Source organism: Cryptomeria japonica, chromosome 8, assembly GCF_030272615.1.
Source record: "Cryptomeria japonica chromosome 8, Sugi_1.0, whole genome shotgun sequence".
Lineage (NCBI taxonomy): Eukaryota > Viridiplantae > Streptophyta > Pinopsida > Cupressales > Cupressaceae > Cryptomeria > Cryptomeria japonica.
Window position 1 is genome coordinate 97,196,922 of NC_081412.1, and position 22,444 is coordinate 97,219,365.

General features: G+C 37.0%; 1 protein-coding gene across 5 annotated transcripts in view; it reads left to right on the forward strand.

Annotated features, from left to right (window-relative positions):
- LOC131031180 (callose synthase 9) overlaps nucleotides 1–22,444 on the forward strand; it is a 222,601-nt gene that overhangs the window by 86,781 nt on the left and 113,376 nt on the right. For all 5 annotated transcript variants that reach the window (XM_059209486.1, XM_059209488.1, XM_057962221.2 and 2 more), the window contains 6 exons: nucleotides 13,901–13,961; nucleotides 14,186–14,270; nucleotides 18,642–18,691; nucleotides 18,837–18,923; nucleotides 19,327–19,412; nucleotides 19,578–19,605. In XM_059209486.1, coding sequence (XP_059065469.1) covers nucleotides 13,901–13,961; nucleotides 14,186–14,270; nucleotides 18,642–18,691; nucleotides 18,837–18,923; nucleotides 19,327–19,412; nucleotides 19,578–19,605 — 397 coding nt within the window. The remainder of the gene's footprint in view (nucleotides 1–13,900; nucleotides 13,962–14,185; nucleotides 14,271–18,641; nucleotides 18,692–18,836; nucleotides 18,924–19,326; nucleotides 19,413–19,577; nucleotides 19,606–22,444) is intronic.

A 22,444-nucleotide genomic window follows, 5' to 3' on the forward strand; every position in this document is an offset into this window, starting at 1 on the left:
CCTAAAGGGTACACGTTACCCTTTTAAGAGATAAAAGGGCCCAGCCCTTAAGGGTGGATTCCAATGTTGCCTTAGGCAATTGGAATCCGCTCTTCACCCTAATTAAAACCAACATGTTCTATCGGAATTACATGAAATTGTTGCTCTGCCTTGAAGAGTTATTCCGATGGGTGATCAAGAAGACATGTTCGGAATTGCTATTTCGATACCGGTGTCCGACAATGATTTATCAACTCGGCATTGCTATTCTGACATCTGTGTTCGACAACAATTTATCAAATGTGGAATTTGAACAGTCATGCAATCCAATGGTCACGACGGGAAAGTTCAAATTTGGTATAAATTGTATGAGCAATGGGTAGAGAACTAGAGGGGGAGAACGGGGAGAATTCTACAAAGTAATTCTGTAACTGTTTTTTTTCAAATTTGAAATCATTGGCACTGAATTGGAAGCTTATTTTTTGTAATTCGCTCTATTTTTGTAATTTGCTCTAATTCTTTATTTACATATTGCTGTTTGTTTTCAAACTGTTTAAGTGAGCACATTTGGGTGTATAGTGGTGTGTTATCTTCCATTCGCCGATGATTTGAATTTTTGAGTTGTTAAAAAGATTTTGTAGATTGTTCACAGGGTCGCCTAGCAGCTAGGCTAACTAGGATTCTAACAAGAATTTTACAGTTTCTCCTTGATTCAATTGTTAGAACACCCTGAAACTTGGTGTGAGGACCCAAGAGGGCTAGAGGATAGCTATAGTTACAATTATGGTTGCTAATTTGATGAGCATATAAGTTTGTTTTGTTGTAATCTGACTGTTGAATTTGTAGCCAAGAGTCTCTAAAAATGTTTTCCATGGTTGAATGTTGTAAGTCTGAAGGAAGGAGTTTTTGTATTGCATCAGTGGGTATGCCCAAGGTACATACTGGGTGGTGTACCCAAAGGTGTTGAGCACCAAAATGTAACAAAAAAGACACTTTTGACCCTTTTTTTTGCAGCCAAAAACCCTAAAATTCCCCTAACAGCATCATTTAGTCCAATAGAAAGATCATTTCGCTCTCTTCACTCATTATGGCATACCTTGTGCAACTTATCTTTTCTGCCCCTCAAACCCATTAGGGTCTCCACTCCCAAACTTCCACTAGTTAGTGTGATCTCTTGTCATATAAGAAATTTGATTACAATGAGGGTGTCTTGGAGTGGAGACCAAAATCAAGAACTTAGACAACTAAAAGTATCACCAAGTAAATGCCAATTGATAAAGATAATTATTAAATATCTAACCATCAATTGGCATTTAATATCTATTTTTATCACTACCATTTTGGTATTTGGCATTGATCAATGATGAAGTGCCATACTATCAAATGTATTTAGTTTTACAATTCTGTATATACCAGAGATTGGAAAATCGCCCAGGACTCGCCAAACTCGGCGAGTCCGAGTACGATTTATGCCCCCAGAGTCTGGCGAGCTCGGACTTGGACTCGTCCAAGTCCAGGGGGCGAACTCGCCAGACTCGCCAGACTCGCCGACTTGGCGAGTTTGGCCTAAAATCGCCAAACTCGGCGAGTCCAGTGCTTGAAACTCGGCTGTCGGCTGGGTTAAATAAAATAACAAAACAAAACATTTTAAAAAGTTTTTTTTAAATGAACAATCTCGTCTTTGTTCACTACAACCTCCGCCTGAGAATGAGAAAAATCAGGGTTTCAACATGTCAGCCAATAGAAAAATAACGCCGACGCCTTTATTAAATAATAAGTCTTTTTGGCCTCCAAACCCCACCTTGGGGGCGCTGCCCCCAAACCCCTGTCAAAAAATATGGGGGGAAACTGCGTTGATAGAAGTAGGGAAAATTTAACCTCCGAGTCTGACACTGATTGGATCAACCAGGTAGATATAGAGGCTGAGACTCTAGCCATGGCAGAGGAGGAGCAGAGAGCACGAGTAGAGACAGGAGATTCAGAGGCAGATAGTGACACAAATGTTCTTGATGTTGGTGACCATGGCATGGTGTCACGGGGAGCAGCTATGGTTGTCGAATCATCCAGGACCTACCTTAGACACCTTCGCAGGGGGTCGTTGTAAAATTCCTGACTAGGACTGATTGTAAATAAATGTGTAAACTGTAAAATTCCTGTCTAGGACTGAGCATAGATAAATGTGTATTTCCAAATTTGCAGAGAAATGGCATTGAATTTAACTGATTGATTATGACTTTCATTCAATAGTAAAATTCATGCATTCCAGAATTAACCTTCAAGCTTACTGACCAACATTGCATTAATTTAGTAGTCATTTTTACACATATTCAATATTGTATGATTAATGTTTTGAAGGTGCACCTGTAATGCGCAGTAGTGTAGTGCCAAAGTCGTTGTTGTGGTCTTCCAGCGTTATCGTGGTAGGCAGCGTGAAGACTCCTGTGATGCCAATGTGCTGTTGTTATCGTGGTAGGCAACGTGAAGACTCTTGTGATGCCAAAGTGCTGTTGTTATCCCTCCCGAACTTCGTCTTCACTGATCCTTTATGGTATTGTCAACAAACACGAGTCTGGTCACTTCACGCGATTTTTATCATTTCTAGATATCGGTCTTTTGCCACGGGTTCGTATTGTACTTGTGTCTTCACCTTGCGATTGGAAGGCACCCTGTCATTGCACTCGGGAGTCACACCAGCATTGCGCTCCATCACACCAACACTGCGCTCCGACTTATACCCAATATAGCGCTCGGTAATAATACCCGCCCTGCGCTATGAAATTCACCGTGCTTGGAAATACATATCCCGTCATGATCATAAAGTTTATGCATAAATTCTGGGACTCACAAAGCAGTAATTCACAACGTACACCAGCCAGACTCCATCCTACTGTTTTATGCCTCACGTCTCCTCGAATAGGTCAGATTATCCTGACGAAAGGGGAATTGTTCCAGTTCAAAATCTGTCACTCATGAATATAATTCTTTTTTCCAGCTCCCCTCAAAAGCTTCCGCCATGCCCTTTTATTCATCGTCGAAGTAGTTTTCTAAACTACTTTTATTCATTAAGACTTAACAATATTAATTATTTATATTAATTGTTTACCCTCTTGGGTGAATAACTTAAAGCATACAGCACGTAATGCAGAATAATAATGCCATAGATATTAGACAAGTATAAGAGATGTTATTCCATTCATAATCGTTCTTCCTCACAAGTTACATTCGGAAGTATATAAAGATATCGAGGGGGTGCGAGCGCCAACCGTCGCACCGCAACTACCACCCCTCGGTTGCCAACTAACCAACACAATTACAACTTAATTAACTAGTTTTATTTCCGTGTACAATATTGCCGCCAACATCATCCCCCCCAAAAGAAAAGAAGTCGTCTCCGGACGACTTAATACAAAATAGAGATGACATTAAACAGAACTGCTGACGCCAGTCGAGCTCGGAACTTAAACACCTGTTACGTCCTCACCTAAAAACCCTTTTCTGCTACCATCCGATGCTCAAGTGCGGATTTCACCATTATTGCTTCTTTTGACATCAATGTCCTCGATGGCACCCCGACCATACAACCTCCCTGTACGGTCAACAACAGCACTGGCACCTCCAATCGTACGGCCACCTTCCTGTGCGGTCAACACCCCTCCATCGTACGTCTGTGTTTGTTTGTGCGGGGGTTGCGTTTATGTCTCCGTGCTCTGGAACATTTCATAATCCTCCATCTGCCAGTGGAAGAGCTCGTTCAATGACCCCGTCTCATCCTCGGATCACTCTCCTAGTTTGAGAATCCCTTCGTCGTTGGGCTCCCTGCAGCCTCGTCCTTCGTTCTTCAGGTTGCCTTCTCCTTCACCCTCCGATTCCGAAGATGATGCCGGTTCCTCACTAACCAATTGTGTCCCGAGGTCTATGATAAATTTCCTTCCTCCATTCTCCATAGACAGAGTGTTCTTCTTCCAGTTGTGGGTGGCCTTGGCTGCCACCAGCCACCCTCTCCCTAAGATCGCATCATACCCTTTTTTCTTTAGTGGGATTACCACGAAGTCCAGTATGAAGGGTTGCGTCCCGATGGCAACTTTTTGGCCCATCAGTGTCCCGATGGGTTTGATTCCATGCTGATTTGCTCTGAGCAGATTGAATGTAGATGGCCACAATGTCGGCTTCCCCAACTTCCGTCAGGTTTCTTCTAGAAGAACATTCACTCCTGATCCACCATCGGCGATGGTATCGGTTAGAATGTTGCCAAGGATACCCATCTCCACAATGGCCGGGTTCCTTCCAATGTTAACTGCTAGCAGCATGGGGTCTATTGCAGACCCCCTAGGAACATCTGTGCGGTGGTTGGTATTGGTGCGTGGTTGGGAGAGATAATTCAGCAACGCCGTTCGTAATTGAGGCATCGTCTGGAGGAGGTCGTGTACCTTCACCGACACCTCCAATTTTAATTTTAAAATTTGATTTAGTATAGCATCCTCCGCCTCCGGTCGGCTGGAAGTACTCGCCGTACCCTTCGCCTTTGCCCTGTCTTGTATCTCTTTCTCAATTTCTTCCTGTGCTTCCTGTGCTTCCCGTGCCCTTCGCTTCTCCATCTCCGGGTCTGGGCACATTGCGTGTCTGGCTTGGGCGCGGGTTACGGCCAACACTTCCTCTTCTTTGGTTTCCTCGACATTGAGCAAGTTGACGTCGGACTTCGGGCAGGTGGCATCTTCATGGTGTCCCGATCTGCACCATTTGCACAAATATTGTGTGGCCTCTTCATTCGCTCCATGTCTTTCTGAAGCGCTTGCACCCGTTTGCTAGCCTCGCTGTCGTTGCTGCTTTCTTGTGACGAGTCATCCTCCTCGGATGAGCTATCATTCTTCTTTTTCTTCGATGTCTTGGTCTCGCTCTCGAGATCCATCGCTCTATTGTATGCGTCTTCATACGATGTAGGTGGACCGATTTTCATCTTCTTTCGGAGGGAATGCTTTAGTCCCTCCACGAACCATTGCTTTTTCAACACATCTGCTGGTTGACTCTCCATTTTTCCCAATAGTTCCTTCAGTCGCCGACTATAGGCTCGGATAGTCTCGTTCTTGTTCTGCTTCGTTCCATAGATCTCGGTGACTATTTCGTTGTCATCTCTCAGGAGGCAGAACTCTATCCCAAACTCCTTCTTCAAGTCGGGCCATGTGCCGACTTTGGCCTTGTCCATATCTGAGTACCAGTCTATGGCCACTCCTCTCAAGGTTGCTGGGAATTGTGTTACCCATTCGTCTTGGTCGGTAACACCGTTTGCTGACCATATGGTTTCGCACGTTCGATAATGGCGGACTGGATCTTCCTTCACGTCGCCATTGAACTTCGGCAGTTTCTGTTTACTCCCCATCGATGGGGGTTGTCTTCTTGGAGGTGGCTGTGGCTGTGTCTGTGCCCCTATGTCGCTCCCTCCGGTCCCTCCGGTGCCGGTGGTGTGTCCTGCGTGGGTGACTGGAGGTATAGTGTTTTGCCTGCCGAGTGTGGCACCTACCGTATGGTTATCCTCCCCTTCATTGTCACCCACGCCCACTCCTGGCTCCCTTTGGCACCTACCGTATAGTTATCTTCGTTGCTCCGCACCCTACGGTGTTCTGGCGACGCGTAGAAATTTCCGTTGGCTTCTACACCCTCCGTGACACCTCCTTGGTTCCCCTCAGGCCACCCTTCGGCAGGTCGTCCTTCGGCAAGTTGCCTCAGCCTCCATCTACGTTCTACTTGCTGCTCCAGAATCAAGGCCCTCTGTGCGGCCTCCCACTCGTCCGTTTTTGCTTTTTTATTTCTATCTTTATTCAATAACTTGGGCATTAATCACTTCCGTACATAGCAAGCACACGCCATGTACACAAAAGAAAAACAACTTTTTATTATTTTTCCTTTCGGCGACAATTTATCTCAACATTGTGTCGGGATTATTACAGGGTTCAATTTCCCTTCGCCGATTGTTCCGTGTGAGTGTCGTCGGCCTCTTGGTTCATCTCACCAACGGGTAGGCCCATCGCGTCCATGCGCCATCCGCGTCTTCCGTTCTCAAGTACGTCTAGGCAACGACGCCAAATGTTTACCCTCTCGGGTGGATAACTTAAAGCATACAACACATAATGCAGAGTAATAACGCCATAGATATCAGACAAGTATAAGAGATGTTATTCCATTCATAATCGTTCTTCCTCACAAGTTACATTCGGAAGTATATAAAGATACCGAGGGGGTGCGAACGCCAACTGTCGCACCGCAACTGCCACCCCTCGGTTGCCAACTAACCAACACAATTACAACTTAATTAACTATTTTTATTTCTGTGTACAATATTGCCGCCAACATTAATCTTCCAATTAATATAAAAAATTAATTAATATTATGTTATTATTATGTCTTTTTCTTAATTTATTCATTTGGGGACATTACAGCCGAGGTCGGGGTCGGAGGGTGCAGGCTCCTCTGAGCCATAGGCTTGTAGTTGTATTTACCTTTGGTATTTGTATGGAACATTTGATGATGATCATATGATGACATGGACTTTTTATTCCATGAGTTTTGTAATATCGTATACATTTGACAATAATTATATATCTATGTTTGTTATTTCCTTCAGCTACAATTTGCGTTTATGCTTATGTGATTGATGTATACTTGTGTATGTAATCAAATGAACCGAGTTTGATGATGTTATTGTGTCTTTAAGGTGTATTCAATAAATGGTGCATGAAAAAAGTTTTAAATCTTTAAAAATCTCTAAATTTCTTGAGTTTTTCACTTTCCCGAGTCCAACCGAGTTTGAAGCGGAGTTTGACTCCAAGTCCCGGGTCCGAGTCCGGGGCAGCCTTGCCAAGTCCTGTTTCTATGTTATATACATACAGACATACCCAAACCCATGTACCCAAGGGCAACTTGTACCAGTCCTGGCAACTTAGATTTTGATTGCAGATGGTTTCCAAGCAATTTGAGGAATTTCGAATGCTTTATCTGTTCCTTGGTAATGAAAGATTGTCCAGATTTATTGCAGGGTGCTGCCATATGTGAAGGGATCAGTATTAGTGAGAGTAGGTATATTAAAGTTTCTTGTAGTAATGATTGTACTTGTTGAGTTAAGCTTATAGATGGGAGCCTATTTGGTGGTCAATGAGAAATCTTTAGGTGTGGCCTTGTGATGGTGGATATTTGTTTTCTCTTATTGCATTTGACATGCAAAGGAAAGCCCAAATATGTTGATAAAAGCTTTCCTTCTTTGCAGTGAAGAAAGTTGTGAATTCATTGTTTTGTTCGGCTATGGATGTTGACAAACAATATCCTAGATATGGTGTTATTCATTTCTTGTCTTGATAGTTGAGCAAAGAAGAGTGTCATTTGCAAAATGAAGATTTCTGCATCTTTGTTCAACTTCAATGGCAAGGATGCCATAAATATGATACAAAACCTTCATTGAATCAATTAATATGCAAATTTTTTCATGTATTATCATAGTTTGCAAACTTATCAAAAACTCAACAAACTCGGCTCAACTTGTGAGTCTTATCATCAGACATGCTAAGTCAACATTACTCCTGTGTTGGGTATTGGGTAAGCGTTCACTAATGACCTGCAAGCTTTTGATGAAAACATGGCTGAAGTTTTAGAAAAAATCATGATTTTTTGGTACAGGCTTATCTGGTAGAAAAATAAAGTACGCTTTGCAATTTGTCATTTGTGTAGTTTGTTATTCGACATTTTATGCTTTCAGTTTGCCCAACAAAAGATGTGTTTAGGATCTAGGTGACAAAATCAGTTGAGAGAAGGGTTTGGAAGTTCAAATATTTGAAAAGATTCAAAAGAACGATGACATTCTAGGTTCTTATCTTTAATTGTGTAGCTCTTATCATTGTCTAGCTTCATTGTTAGTTCTATTAAAATTGAAGATTTGGTAAAAATTATGGGGACTTTGTGTTGAACAAAAGTTGAAAATATAATGATAAAATCATGATAGATGACATGCACTGCTCGTCGATGTTGTTGGGGGCTCCCACTCCAAATCCCCACTCGTTGCCATCCCCATACTGAAACCTTTGGTCATATGACATCTGTAATCTTTGAATTATGATGAATCAAAATAGACTTATGCATGCTTATATTTATTTTGTTGCTACGTTTTGCCTCTACCTGAGATTGAGTTGAAGTTTGGACTGCTGAGTCCATGTTGAGTCTGAGTTTTCCAACTTTGCTTGTTATAATTAGGATATTAGCAGATAAGTGTTAGAAGTTTTTATGTTTGTCATTGATGTCAAGTTCAGTTAAATGCATTCATGCAATTTGCAGTGAATCTGAAATCCTAAGGTGCACATATCTGGTTATCTTGAATGATGACATATTGTAATGTCCCTACTAGTTAGAGATCATTAACCTGCAAAATAGATTGTTAGAATACAACAAACATATATATATATATATATATATATATATAGAAGTAATCTAAATTGCAATCTAACTTTAATATACTTAACATAATCACAACTTTTATCTAATAAAAAGGATACGATTGCCATACAAAAGTATGTCCTTAGGCGGCCGTGAAGCTCGCCTTCTTGGAACCCATCTTGGTTCCAAGCCCTCCAGGAAGTCAAAGGTGAATTCGACTCCTATCTTGAATGTAATTTCTTACATCCAAGCCCTCCAGGAAATCGAAGGTTAATTCAACTCCTGTCTTGAATGTAATTTCTTACATCCAAGCCCTCCAGGAAATCGAAGGTTAATTCGATTCCTGTCTTGGGTGTAACCTCTTACACCCAAGCCATCCAAGGAAGACCCTATGCCAATTCCTTGCCTTGGATGATGCATCCCATCATCCAAGTCCTCAGAGGGGACCGGCCAAATCCGTCTCTTCTTGGATGAACTTAGTCAACCAAGCCATATATATGCATATAGATATTCAGTATATACTGCCCTCCAGGGATTATCATAATCCCTCCATTAGGCTAAGGGAATTTCTTCCCTATAACCTTCATCATATAATCACATTAATATTACATTTTATAATTCATTACTGTTTTCTATTCCATAATTTACGTCTTCATTTACATATTCTTTAATCTTTCTAATGATCCTAAATATACATACATATTCTACATAGATTTCTATCTTTATTGCTACATTCATATAAGTAATCATCAGAGATATATGTATTCATAAAAATGCATGTGTGTGTGTGGCACACACGTCCACACACATATATACCTTAAGACTTCTGAACCCCTCTTACCTGTACACAGATTGTAGCCTGCGGTTGGAGTTCGCACTGTAGATGTCGCCTGCAGATTGGGAGGCATACCATAAAGAACACAAATGTTACTTCCTGTAACTTGATAACAATTCTGATCTGATCTTATCAATGGTGATGTCACTAGATGCTTTTGATTCCTTCCCTTTATATCTCTCAATTTGAGGGAGAGGTCACACCTATTCGTCATGTATGTCCTTTGGCAAGAGACATGCCCTTTCACCATTAGCACCCTTTGAAAGAGTGTAACTCTTCATTATTTCTACCATTTGAAAGGGACACAACCTTTCATAATCAGATCTACACTTATTATTTAAATCAAATCTGCACTTCTCATCACCAAATTATCCCCCCTCTCAAATGAGGTTTTCTTCTCCCTTTTATATATCATTGTTGAGGGAGTCACAACTTTTCCTTTCATGTCTTTTGACTTTTCATCAACTTAATTAATTTTTTATTTATCATATTTAATTATATCATTTTATATTTTAATTTTATTATTATCATTTATTATTAAATTCTATTTCAAAGTGGGGATATTATTATCATTTATTATTAAATTCTATTTCAAAGTGGGGATATTATTATCATATATTATTAAATTCTATTTCAAAGTGGGGATATTACACATATCAATCTCCAGGCAGCGAAGTTGTGACAGTATGGTGAATCTGCAGATGATAATACTAAGACTGTTGAATGCTCATCATGTTCTTTGGTTTTTTTCATGATTGAGATTGACCCTAATAAAGAACAGTAACTTAGTGTTAATTTGATGTAGAACAGTAAATAAACATGCATTATAATGTTTTCTTATTTTCAGAATACTAATGTACACGGTAATAATCAGAAGTTGTCATTGCTGTCCTCTGTGTGAATGAGTTGGTTCAACCAAATAAGGCTAAAGGAATGAATTGAATTTATTTTGTTTTGAAGACAAAACTATGTCCTTGTGAAGTTCATTTTTTACATAAAGGAGATTGGACGTTTCAAATATATTTAGAAAACTTGTAATATCGGTTGATTAAGATGGTTATGACAGGTGGATTAGGTGTTTATTACAGTTGCAAACATCTTCAAAGCAGTTCTGAAACAGTTATACCCATGAGATATGAGGACAGTTGTACTTATAATTTGTTTGTTTTTTATGACCTCTGTGTATCATCGATGGGTAGAGGATAATCTCCCAAGTTGTTAGACAGGTTGCAACTAACTTCCACATGTCCTAATTGGTTATAATCACTTGAGGGAACTATCAACTGCTTGTAACAGTTCTTTCTCTATTTATATGGATGCATATTTGAAGCAGAATTTCTGTGTAATGTTGCTGAATTTAAAGCAGAAACTGTATGCAGAGTCATGGGTCTAGAATCTGATGATGTAAATAAAAATAAAGTATCGAAGTTACTACAACACATAATGCTGAGAGTATGCAACAAGTTATGATGCTGTGAGTATTGTTGCTTAATGAAAAGGTGAACACATCAACATATATGCTGTGAGTAATGTTGTTAAAAAGATGAACATATGAATACATATATGTTGTTATGAAATGCTGTGGGTAAGTCATTTATAATAGAAGATTCAAGGTGCTGTCATATACAATTGATTTGTGTTGAAAGATAAAAACAGTACTATGATTCAAAGTGTAAAAGTTCTTGATAGGGTTTTTTTAGTTTGTGGACAGGACCTCTGAGTTGCAGATAGTACATTGTTTATAAGAATTTATTTGCAGATTGAGTACACTGTGAAGTTCAAAACAGAGCAAAATATCTGATTTGTAAAGTGTCAAGTTTCAAATTTAAAATCAGTAATAGATAATTTATTTGTAACATCCTTAAGGTAGGTTCCTCAAGGATGCTGAGTACATGGTGCCCAGATTGAGAAGGTTGTAACAATGAAAGTTGGTGCTCTTAAGTAAGGAGTTTGATGAGGGTTGGTGCCCTTGAACTTTGTACATGTTATTTTTTTGTGAGGCTCGATTAGGACAGTAGATCTTAGCAGCACTTCTCACTGTGGTTTTTCCAATTCTAGGTTTTCCATGTATTTCATGTGTATTGGCTTCATTGTGTAGTTACATTCCTTTCAGTGCTACTTTCAAGTTTTGCTGAGTTCATCAAAAGTTTTAATTGATTAAGGATCTGAATCTTATCTCTTCTACTGATTCACGCCGCCCCCCCCTCTCAGTAGAAGAATTGTTGTTCTACGATAAGATCTAGAGGATCCCCTTTTACAAGTCCATTGGTTGATAGGAATTGTTGTGTGAGATGTTCATTAATTGAATTTGCAGCTATTTGTTTGTTGAAACCCATTTTGCTGAGAGCTTTGATAATACAAACTCCAATTGTGTCAATCAAAGGCTTTGGAGTTTAGTTTGATCCTTAATGATGACCTTTATTGAGAATGCAATTAATGTGTGTGCTCATGTATTGCTCTAGTATTGTCGAAGATATCACAATCTAGTGTTGAAGTCATACGAAGGAATCATAAGAATAGTGATCTATCTGCAAGATGAATAATCTTCCACAAGAGAGAACTAACCAAGAATGCTACACTGCTAATAATGATACAACATTGAGACTAGATATTATCTAATTTACAAGAGAAGCTTTGCTTAAAAAGGCATGGTGAGAGCTACAGCAACATAGGATTATGACAACTGTCATAATTATATGACATGAGACACGAAGAGATGAGTATCTTAAGTTTACCTTAAAAGTGCCCTAAGTAAACTTAGCAACCTATGTGTGAATAGGACGTAGAAATTAATTGGTTAGGGAAATAGCCCTGTTCCCACAACCATGTGGGACACAATTTGATTGAGAGGGTGGAATGATCCTAGATAGGAGCTTTGGGATTCTTGAGGCATTGAATTTTCAAATGATATTGTAAATCATATTGGATGAAGATTCTGGTCAAAATTCCTCAATCCTTTACTTTGAACCTAAGTTGCCGAATTGGGTATGGGAATGGGAACAGGTACATGGGTACGAAATGGCGGTATAACATAAATTTTTTTGGGGGTTGGTTATGTTTTCCGGTACGTTAATACAAAAATAAAATACATTCGTATATACATACATACATACATACATACATACATACATACTAAGTCACAGGATACAACGATTTTCATGCATGAGGTTCGAATTTAATCGAATGTCAAACTTCTATAAAAAAATCAAATTTAATCGAATTTCCTGTATAAAGCACTGCTATCCGCCTCTAAACACAACTCAGCTGGTCGTGGGTATTCTTTGTATATGCTTTGTATCTATTGGGTCATGGGTGTCTGCAACTGCTGGGTCGCCCTCGTATTTTCTGCAACAAGGGTCGCTATTCTGATAATTTATTAGAAGTGTACATATATTTAAAAATAAACAAAATTATAGAAGGCGAATTTTATCTGAATTTTTTTTTGAATTTTTCCCTTTTTCATCCGAATTTCATGGCTGTCGAATTCGAACCTTGTGACTTAGCATACATACATACATACATGTATATATATGCATATATACATATATATACATATACATATACGTATACATATACGTATATATATATATATATATACACACACACACATATACATTCATATTTATATGTACATATATACATATATATGTATGTATATGTAGCTAAAAATAGAATTAAGTTTAGAATGTTATATATGCTAAACAAAAGCATTACAAATTTCAAATTTTGAAACATAACATACTAATTTAAAGTCAGTTTTCAATATCAAAAAGATCAAACTAGAACTTTATGATTAGATAAGTTCTGAGTTCACTAATCAGCACTGTTGGTCTTAAGAATATCAAAAAGATCAAACTAGAATTTCAGGATAGATAAGTTCTGAGTTCACTAATCAGCACTTTAGGTCCGAAGAATATCAAAAAGATCAAACTAGAATCACTAAACATTTTGGAAACATTTCGGCATCTAAAAACATGAACCCCAGACGTATGCATAGGAGTTTCAGAATCCGATTCCAGAACATTTCATACCTGGAATCACCCGAAAAATCCCACAATTCGGCAACTTAGCTTTGAACAATTTGGGCAATGTTACAGGATGAGTGATTTTTAACTGTTTAAATAAATCTTGATTTCTTTTGAATTCTTTGATAGCCTTAAGGAGATAATGTTTGAGAATTTCCTAGAACATCTGATAGAAAAGACCTGTAAAACCTTCTAGTCATTTATTCATGGCCTCAATCAAATCTACCATATTAGTCCTTCCGGTCAGGACATAATTGATACAGTATCAATTTTCACATTAAAGAGAGTTTAAACTTGCCATACACCATTTAAATATACAACCTTCATAAGCATGGCCGCATAAACCAAACACATCAAGGGTATTTACTTTTTGCAATATTTGATATCATTTGACATATTTTGTCAGCATTACTATTTTTCCAAATGGTTATTCTTTATCATTGTTTTTGGTAATATTTGTTTATCAGAGATATAAAAATATGCTCATTAACTTTGTTCTATACTTTCTAGAGTGCGTTGGATTTTATCACTTGTGCTATGTTTTTTATGGTGTCTGAAGATGTGGATTTCTTTTGTTTTCTTTTTTCTTGGTATACATTTTTACTGTTGTATATGTTTAGTTTAAGTAAAAGACTGATTTGAAGTGCAGATATACGCTTTTCTGGTTGGTGGTTTTCAGTTGCAAGTTTTCTTTTGCGTATTTTCTCCTGGTAAGTTGCACATTTAAGACAAACTATAATCATAATATTTCTTTACATTTACATTTACTGGATTTACATTAATATTAGTTTTTTGGTTATTTGTATTTGGTTAAATTTGGCAATTAATTTACTAGGTGCAGAATTTATAGATAATACTTATTCAATATGCTGAACCAGTACCAAGGCCCTAGAATATTTTGTTGATCTCCTGATTTTTGTGATGTTTCATGCAGATTAAGCCTTTAGTAGAACCGACAAAAATAATTATGTTTGATATTCCGGACGTGCAGTATACATGGCATGATTTTGTCTCAAAGAGTACAATCTCTCTCTCTCTCTCTCACACACACACACACACACACACACCAATTTCCTTTTTCCTTTTTCACTAAGAGAATGCAAAATGAAAATGAACTTTTATCTTGTACTTATATTAAGAGGAGATCTTTATATTAACTTTAGGTGTTTGTGTAGGACATGTTTATTCTCTTTATTTGTGGCCTGCATTGCTAGCATTTTTGGGATTTAAACTTAGACAGTTTGATCCATTTAGGTTATCTCCTTTAGGAACCTTAATATCTTAATGAGAAGAAACTACTTTGCACATGCTTGATCCCCTTCTATTCCTTTGTTCTCCCGCAAACTCTTCATGAAACCATCTATCTGAAGCAATGAAAACAATGAGAGGATTGTAACCATATTAACATTGTTGGACTTGCTTTCCAAAGTTTTGTCTGTAATACATACAGTTGTTCTGTAATATGCTGTGTCATATGACAGAACTTTTTTTCTCTATTGATGTTTATTTTGAAACTGTTTAAGTTCTATCTGTTATAAAAATGCTCTAGGTTTGTTTCTCTCAGGAGATATGCTTGTAGTTTTCTGACTTATATCTTTTTTGGTCATCTTCTGCCCTGAATTTTTTGTTTCAGTGGCTAATTTCTCCAACCCCGAATGCTTTATCCCTGGGTTATGTTATTGTATTTTCTGCATATAATCAATGCTTTTATCTCTTGAATTTAAACAAAAAAAAAGAAAACAACAACTAGAGATCTACTTGTGTGAGTAGCAGCTTGATCCGGTGGTAAAATTGTGGTAGCAAATTCATGTTCTCTTTGAATCCTTGAATGTTGGTAGAGATCTGAAAATTTGTAAGATTGAACATGGCTAGACATAAGTTGCAAATTGCATTGGCTGTTTGCATCAAGACATCGTGGCTATCCTAGCAGCTGCATTGCATAAGGGATACTGGAGTCTCGAGTCTAGCTTTATTGATTACACAAATATTTTTCCTGTAAATATAATTTGCCAAGATCAACTCTATAGTAGTGAATCAAAAGGAAAAAATTAACAAATTAAAATACATTCATACCACCATAATGGTGAGAAAAGTTTTAAAATGGGGGAAACTGTTTGCTGGAAGAAAATCCCATGTCCATTTATAAAGATGGTAACTTCAAATCCATCTTACAATGCTATAATCTCTCCAAATCATAAATCATTGGAGTTTCCAAGATAACAGGATAAGTACCGACTTATTGAAATGGGATGGAGAATCTCTATTTTATGGAGGTGAAAACAGATGTTATGCAGGTAACTCCAATCTTCTATATTTGCCACAGGACATGAGGTGTTGACACACGTGCAAAAGAGAACAGTAATACTCCATAATTCATTGTAAGGAATATACAGACAACTCCATAGAATCTTAGGGAAAAGACAAAAAAAGATTTAGGCTACCCCCAAAAAAGGAAAAATTCATAGCCACCTCATTTAAAAAAGAGCTTCATAAATTTAGGCAAATTCCATGCAGAAAATGACAAAATCATTGTGTAAGAACATTCCATAAAAGATAACTAAATCTATCTTGTGGGTCTAGGATCTAATAACTAGGATTCTAATTACCAAAGAAAGATCAATTGTAACACTTTTGAGGGGAACTGTGTGGAATCCTTAAGCACATGTAAGCTTGTGACTCCTTTCTTGTTCCTTAGTGCATACTTTATTATTTTGTATTAATGTTTTGAATAATCTGTCTTGTGAGACAACTATTTTCAATATTAGGAGCTTCAGAATCTAATTTGTGGATATAAGCAATACAAAAAGTCATTTTCTTAGTATGATTGCCTCTGAAAGTGCATAAGGAATCTTAAAGAGAATTACGTTGAATACACCTTTTCATGAAATTTTAATACATGATTTGTTACATATTTATTTACTGAAAGAACTATAATTGTTTGGTTTGAGGAGCTTCAAACATTTCATGGAACGAAAAATCACTCAGTTCATTGTTATGTGGATATGAGTAACAAACCTTTATTTTTTTAGTATGGAGGCCTCTGGGGACACAGAAGTGGCTTGAAAGTCAAATGGCTTTGGTTTCCTTAAGAGTTGAAGACAGCATTGGTGTATGAGAAGCAATATAGAATATGGAGAAGCTGCTAATGAGAGACTTTAACCTATCAAAAAACTGTTGGGGATATGCCTTGTATACTTCACATTATAACATGTCACTTATACTGCCTTAGTCCTACTAATGATTAAATGATTGTGACTATTTCACATGTTTTAGTTGTGGAGGCTTACCAGATCTATCTTTGCTTAATTTTTCTTGGGATTGCCTTACTTTAGTCAGAGACACCTATATGGTTGCGTTTCTGTCAGGGTGGCTCCATAGAAGCCGAATACTTTTGTAAGACCTGGTGCTGGGACCTACTGTTATTAGTTATTACAAAAGTGAAACATAGTTCTATGTTTATAAGATATGAATCATGCTATTTTTTTCTGAGTCCTAGAATTGAAATTGCTGGTTCAGGCCTCCAGCAGAAATATCTGTATCAGATACAAAAGCCACAGATGAGCCCTCCAGCGGTACTAGGATTTTATGTTTAAAATTTCGAGTATGCTTTTGCTAACTGTCGCCTTGCAAAGAAAGTGTTTCATACTGTAACACTTTGATTCCTGTCTTGCTCCACATTAAGCTGAATTCGGTGCATGGCCTTTTCGTGTTGAATTTGTGTTCAGGATAATTTATTTTTTCATAAACCTAACCCCTTAAGTGTTTTAGCTTCAGGTTGCTAGGGACACTCATGTCCAGATCTGTGTTTCATGAAGTGGTTTTTAATTTGGGTCTCCTTTGACAATGATAATGTTGTGATTTGGATTTTGGTTTACTTGTTGGATGACATATAATGATAAATCAAACCTATCTGGGATGTTTTGGCCTTTCCCCTCTGACTCACAGCCATAAGATGGTTATTTAAGCTAAGCATTACTTCCAGATTGTCAGTGAATCGTTCTCCTTGACCATCTTGGACATCATTGATCAGGTGGCCTTATGTATTTTTTGATTTTTGATTTGCATATATAAAGAACTCTTTTTTTTTCTGAGAGAATGGGTCAAAATTGACCCATCTGTAACCTTAGCAACATAACTGAGTCGGTTTGGCCTCTCCCCTTCTAATTCAAAGCCTTGACATGGTGATTTAAGCTGAGTATTTGTTGCAGATTGCCAGTGAAAGATTCTCCTTGACTATATTGGATATTACTAATCATATGGCCTTATGTATTTTTCATCTTTACATTTGTATGTATAAAATGCTTCCTTTCTCTAACCATACTTTGATGACCGTGATTTAGAAATTCTGTGCTGTTTTTGCTCTAACATTGTACACCATGCTTTTTTGAACCTCTGGATTTCCAAATTAGAGGAACAAATCCCTTCTAAATCTCATCATGCTTGAAAATATTCTTTGTATCCAACTAAAAATTGTGCTCAACTCTCCTCCTTTAAATGCATTATCACCTGTACATCAAATCCTAAGCTTCTGAGATAGACTTAACTTTTCCTATATTGATGGTAATGCATGTATCACCTCTCAGTATTATCTTTATTAATTCTTCAGTCCGGTAGAATCTTAATTGTAGTTTGCATTGTCAATTGTATAATTAAAAATATATACTCATGTGATTAATGTTGCACAAAATTGAGGTAACAGGAATTTTGAAGAACATTGATGCATCTTATATATGTTTATTTTTTTCTCAAACTAGATATTCTTTTAGCTGAATTGAATGTTAAATAACTCTGACAATTTTGAAGCTTTCCATGTTTCTTCTGGTTTTTTTTCCTTCTAGTGCCTTAATAATGCTTGGGATTTTTGATGAATCTCACCGGAATACAGATTGGAGTCACTCTCTAACAGGATACACATGAATAGAGCTTGTTATTTTGGTGTGGAATAAGTAGATTAGTAGCCATTAGAAATTTTTATTTTTTTATTTAAATTTACGAATCAGTAAAATTGCAGACATTGAGATTCATAATGCTAAACTTGGTGATCTTACTGCACCTAATGGAATTTCTAATCATAACAGAACATAAAGTGTTTACTGTTTGCTCAGCTAGATATTTCTTCACCGGATTCTAACTTCTTTGTGTGCAGATCAAAAAAATGAAAACTTTAACCCAAGCAATGATAAATATTCTAGGCATTTGGAAAAAAATGTTTATGGGAGAGAATCTTAAATTCTTTTTCCTTTTTCTTTTATTATAGTTTCCATTGTGTTGTCTCTGTTTGTGCCTCCGAGCATGTGGTCTTAGATGTGAATTCAACCTTAATTGCATATTTTGATAGATTGTCAACTGCTCGTAAATAATACCTTTGTGAATGTGTGGTCATTCTGCAGATAATCACAATGCATTGACTATTGCTTCTCTCTGGGCACCGGTTCTGGCTGTAAGCAGACTAAATTTTGTTCCTGGAACAATTTATTGATTAATTGTTTCAATTTCAAAGTCACTGTTACTGGCAAATTTCTGGTTCAATTGCTTTTTTGATGCGTGGGAGAAACATGGTAATAGCAGAAGCTGATGTTTTGCAGATCTATATTCTGGACCTTCATGTGTGGTACACAGTTTTGTCTGCCATTGTGGGGGGGCTTATTGGAGCAAAGGATCGTTTAGGGGAGGTAAATATGCATATCTCTACTGGTCTTGTGAAGATGATAATGGATTTGGTGATATTGAAGATTACCCGTTAATGAGAATAAATTTTGGGACAGTGACTGTCAATTTCAGTAAATTATTAAATACACGGTAATGTTAGTCACACATATTTTATATAAAAATTGAATGCGATTATGATCCTTTATAGGAATCATAAACGTTTTGGTAATATGTTAAAATGCAGAAGGGTTTTAGACTTTTAGGGATTGTTTTGGGTCACATATGTTTATTTGGATTCAGCTGGAGTTTAAAGTTGGTAACTGGCTTTCAACTGAAAGTTCTTTTTGGATTTCTGTTCTAGTTTATTGTTTGTGTGCCCGAGTACATTGCAAAGAATAAAATAATTTATGCTCTCCATTATTGTAGATACGTTCAATTGAAACTGTGCACAAGAGATTCAAACATTTTCCTGCGGAATTTGTGAAAAGCCTTCAAGCAACAAGTATTAACAGGTAGTCACTTTTTCTGAAATTTCCATAGCTGAATTCTATAGCCTTGGCATGATTTGTTGAATAGCTTTACTCCCTATAGATATAATGTCAGTACTTCTGTTTCACACATTCCTAATGCTTATTTTACATTTGTATAATGACTCAATAAATATTTCCTTGTTGTAGGGGTGGTCGTGATACGGCATCTGGGCAGGTTGTTCGCATAAACTGTTCATTCTTTCTTTGAAAGGGAAAAAGCTTATCTTATGCAGTAGCCTGTCGTTTTCTTATATATGTAATCATTAATGCACTTATGATATATTTCTGAATGTATTGTCTCCAAAATTATTCCTTAACAGCATTTAATAAGTGATATGATGGATGGTTGCAATGGCACTTATATTCATCATCATTTTTCTAAGGCTGATTTATAAAGTCTTATGCTATGATATGTGGCAATACATGTCCATCACTGATATATGTACAATCTGCCATCGTACCATGTAGACTTTTATAAATGAGTTATGACTGATTGTTTTGGTTAGAGTTGATGTTACTATTATAGGAAAATCTCTACATATTATTTCCTAGTAGGTTTAATTGAAACTCATGTTGTTCCTATTGAGGAGGACCTTGCCACCAAAACTGTGCCTGTACCATACCCGTATCCACAACTTCTAGCTAATATTGCCAATTTGGCCGTTCGAGGGTGTGGGAACTTGGTGTAATGTCCGTTTTTTAGCTTATTCCAACATCTTTGAAAGCCCTCAACTTTCTTGGAGAGCACCGATATTATTGGGAAAGTATTCTGACAATGGCAATGTTTTAGGACCCAAGAGGAATATAGCGGTACTGTCCATGCGCAGATCCGACATTCTGGGAGAAGTCCACTTTTCTTGGGGAAGTGTGTTGTATTAGGAGAACACCAACTTGCACATGTATCAATTTTTTATACACTAATAAGAGTATTGATGGTGGGGTAGAATTCCTATTTTGGGCTATTTTATTCCATAACCTTGGCTGTTGTGAGAAAATAATTAACAACCTTATTTAATTAATTAATTTATAAAGTGACTTTTTGGGGTTTGAAATACAAAAAATTAATAAAGTTGCCTGGGTGAACAAACAGAAAAAAATGCTCTTTTGAAAAAAGGCAACAAAAAAGCTTAAAGCACTTTTTTGAAAAAGTAATGAAAATGATGAAAAGAGGTGAATGGGTATGGAAAACGGCATTCTTGACATTTATTTCTAGAAACCCCAGTTTGGAGAGTTTGAACTTGCTTCAGTCTGCAGTTGAAGAACAAAAACCCTTATGACAATTAGTTTTGTATATGAAAGCCCACCTAGTTGATTGTTGGTGAATTCAGACAGGATTCATAGTTGAGTTGAATGCTTGAAGAGTGAAAAGTTTGTGCTACAATATCATATGTTTTCGGGTTTGTGGAATTTCTGCAATTAACAAATTTATGGAAATTTTGCAGGCAAATAATAAATGTGTAAAGGGAAATTAGTTCTCATTATGCTGGTCACACCATATTAAATTTCTATGCTTCAAATGCTGGGCACTACTTGTATAAGGATGACATGAATGGAGAATGGATGTATTGAAGATTTTTTTTAGAGTTCATAGTGTATGGTACAGCTAGTTGCAACCTTGGGTGCAAGAGGTGTTGGATGGCATAGAAGATGTGGGTGTCTAGAAAAGGATTCATCTAATGTGGGGTCTCTGGAAGACCCTATGTTAGCTGCAGCCCTTGTTGTCATCATTGAGGCAGTTTGTGCTATATTTGAGGAGGTACAAAGAGCGGTGTGAGTTTGTAAAGAGACAATTATAGGGTTTGGGCAGTCAAGTATCATCTGGTTACTGTCTATAATTGGTAATAACTAATAAATCTTATCATAGGTTGCAAATGACAGATTAAAAGAGGGTTGGGCACTCTTGCATGCATATAGAAGACATGAAATAGTACCAATCAGCCACCCAGATGAAGCTAATCCTTTCTTACATCACAATAATGTATGTTTGGAATGCTGGTATACGGTTTGATTGCTGTTGAGTTCTCTTTCTCCATAATTTGTATGTTCAGAAAATATTCTGTAAGGTGTTAATTAAGTATATCATAAATTTTCAGAATAAAGCATATTTGAAATCCAATATTTTCTCATTATTTATGTTTTCAAATTCATGTATGTTCTGGATGCATCATCTACATTGTTATACTATTAATCATGTCCAATCAAATAGAAGTCGGCAACTTTTTATTAGGGTATTTTGTCGAAGACTTGTATTAGAGCTGGGTTTCTGGCCAGCCTATGAAGTTATCAGTTGAGAAAATCATTTTTAGACTTTTTTGGTTAGTATCTAGCACGCACTTATATTTTAATAATCACCAGTTCTTCTTTATTGTTTAGTGATTTCAACGTATTAGCCTCAACAAACAATATGGCCTTCATTTATCATTGGAATCACAAAAGATTGAAAATGGTAGTGATAAAGATAAATATTAAATGGCAATTGATGGTTAAATATTTAATATTTATCTTTATCAATTAGCATTTAATAGTGATAATTTTAGCTGTCTAAGTTCCTGATTATGGTCTCCATTCCAAGACCCCTTCATTGTAATCAAATTTCTTATATGATGAGATCCCACTAACTAGTGGGAGTTTGGACGTGGAAATGCTGATGGGTTTTAGGGATAGCAATGATAAGTTGCACAAGGTGTTAGATGTGAGAAAAACCCAACAATAGAAGGGGTGCAAAATGATCTTTGTATTGTGTGAAATGAAGAGAAAAGAGAGAGTGAAGGAGAGTTAAATGATCTTTGTATTGGGTGAAATTATTCTTTTAGGGACATTTTAGGGTTTTTAGATGAAAAAAATGGTAAAAAAATGTCAGTTTCTATTATTTTTTGTCTCTCAACACCTTTTGATACGCCCGGGTATATACCTGGGCATACCTAGGCAAACCTCTAGCAAAGCTGGTTCAGGGCACATACCATAACCAACGAACTCGGTAGCATAGCTTTGAATGCTTGGGAAACAATCAAATT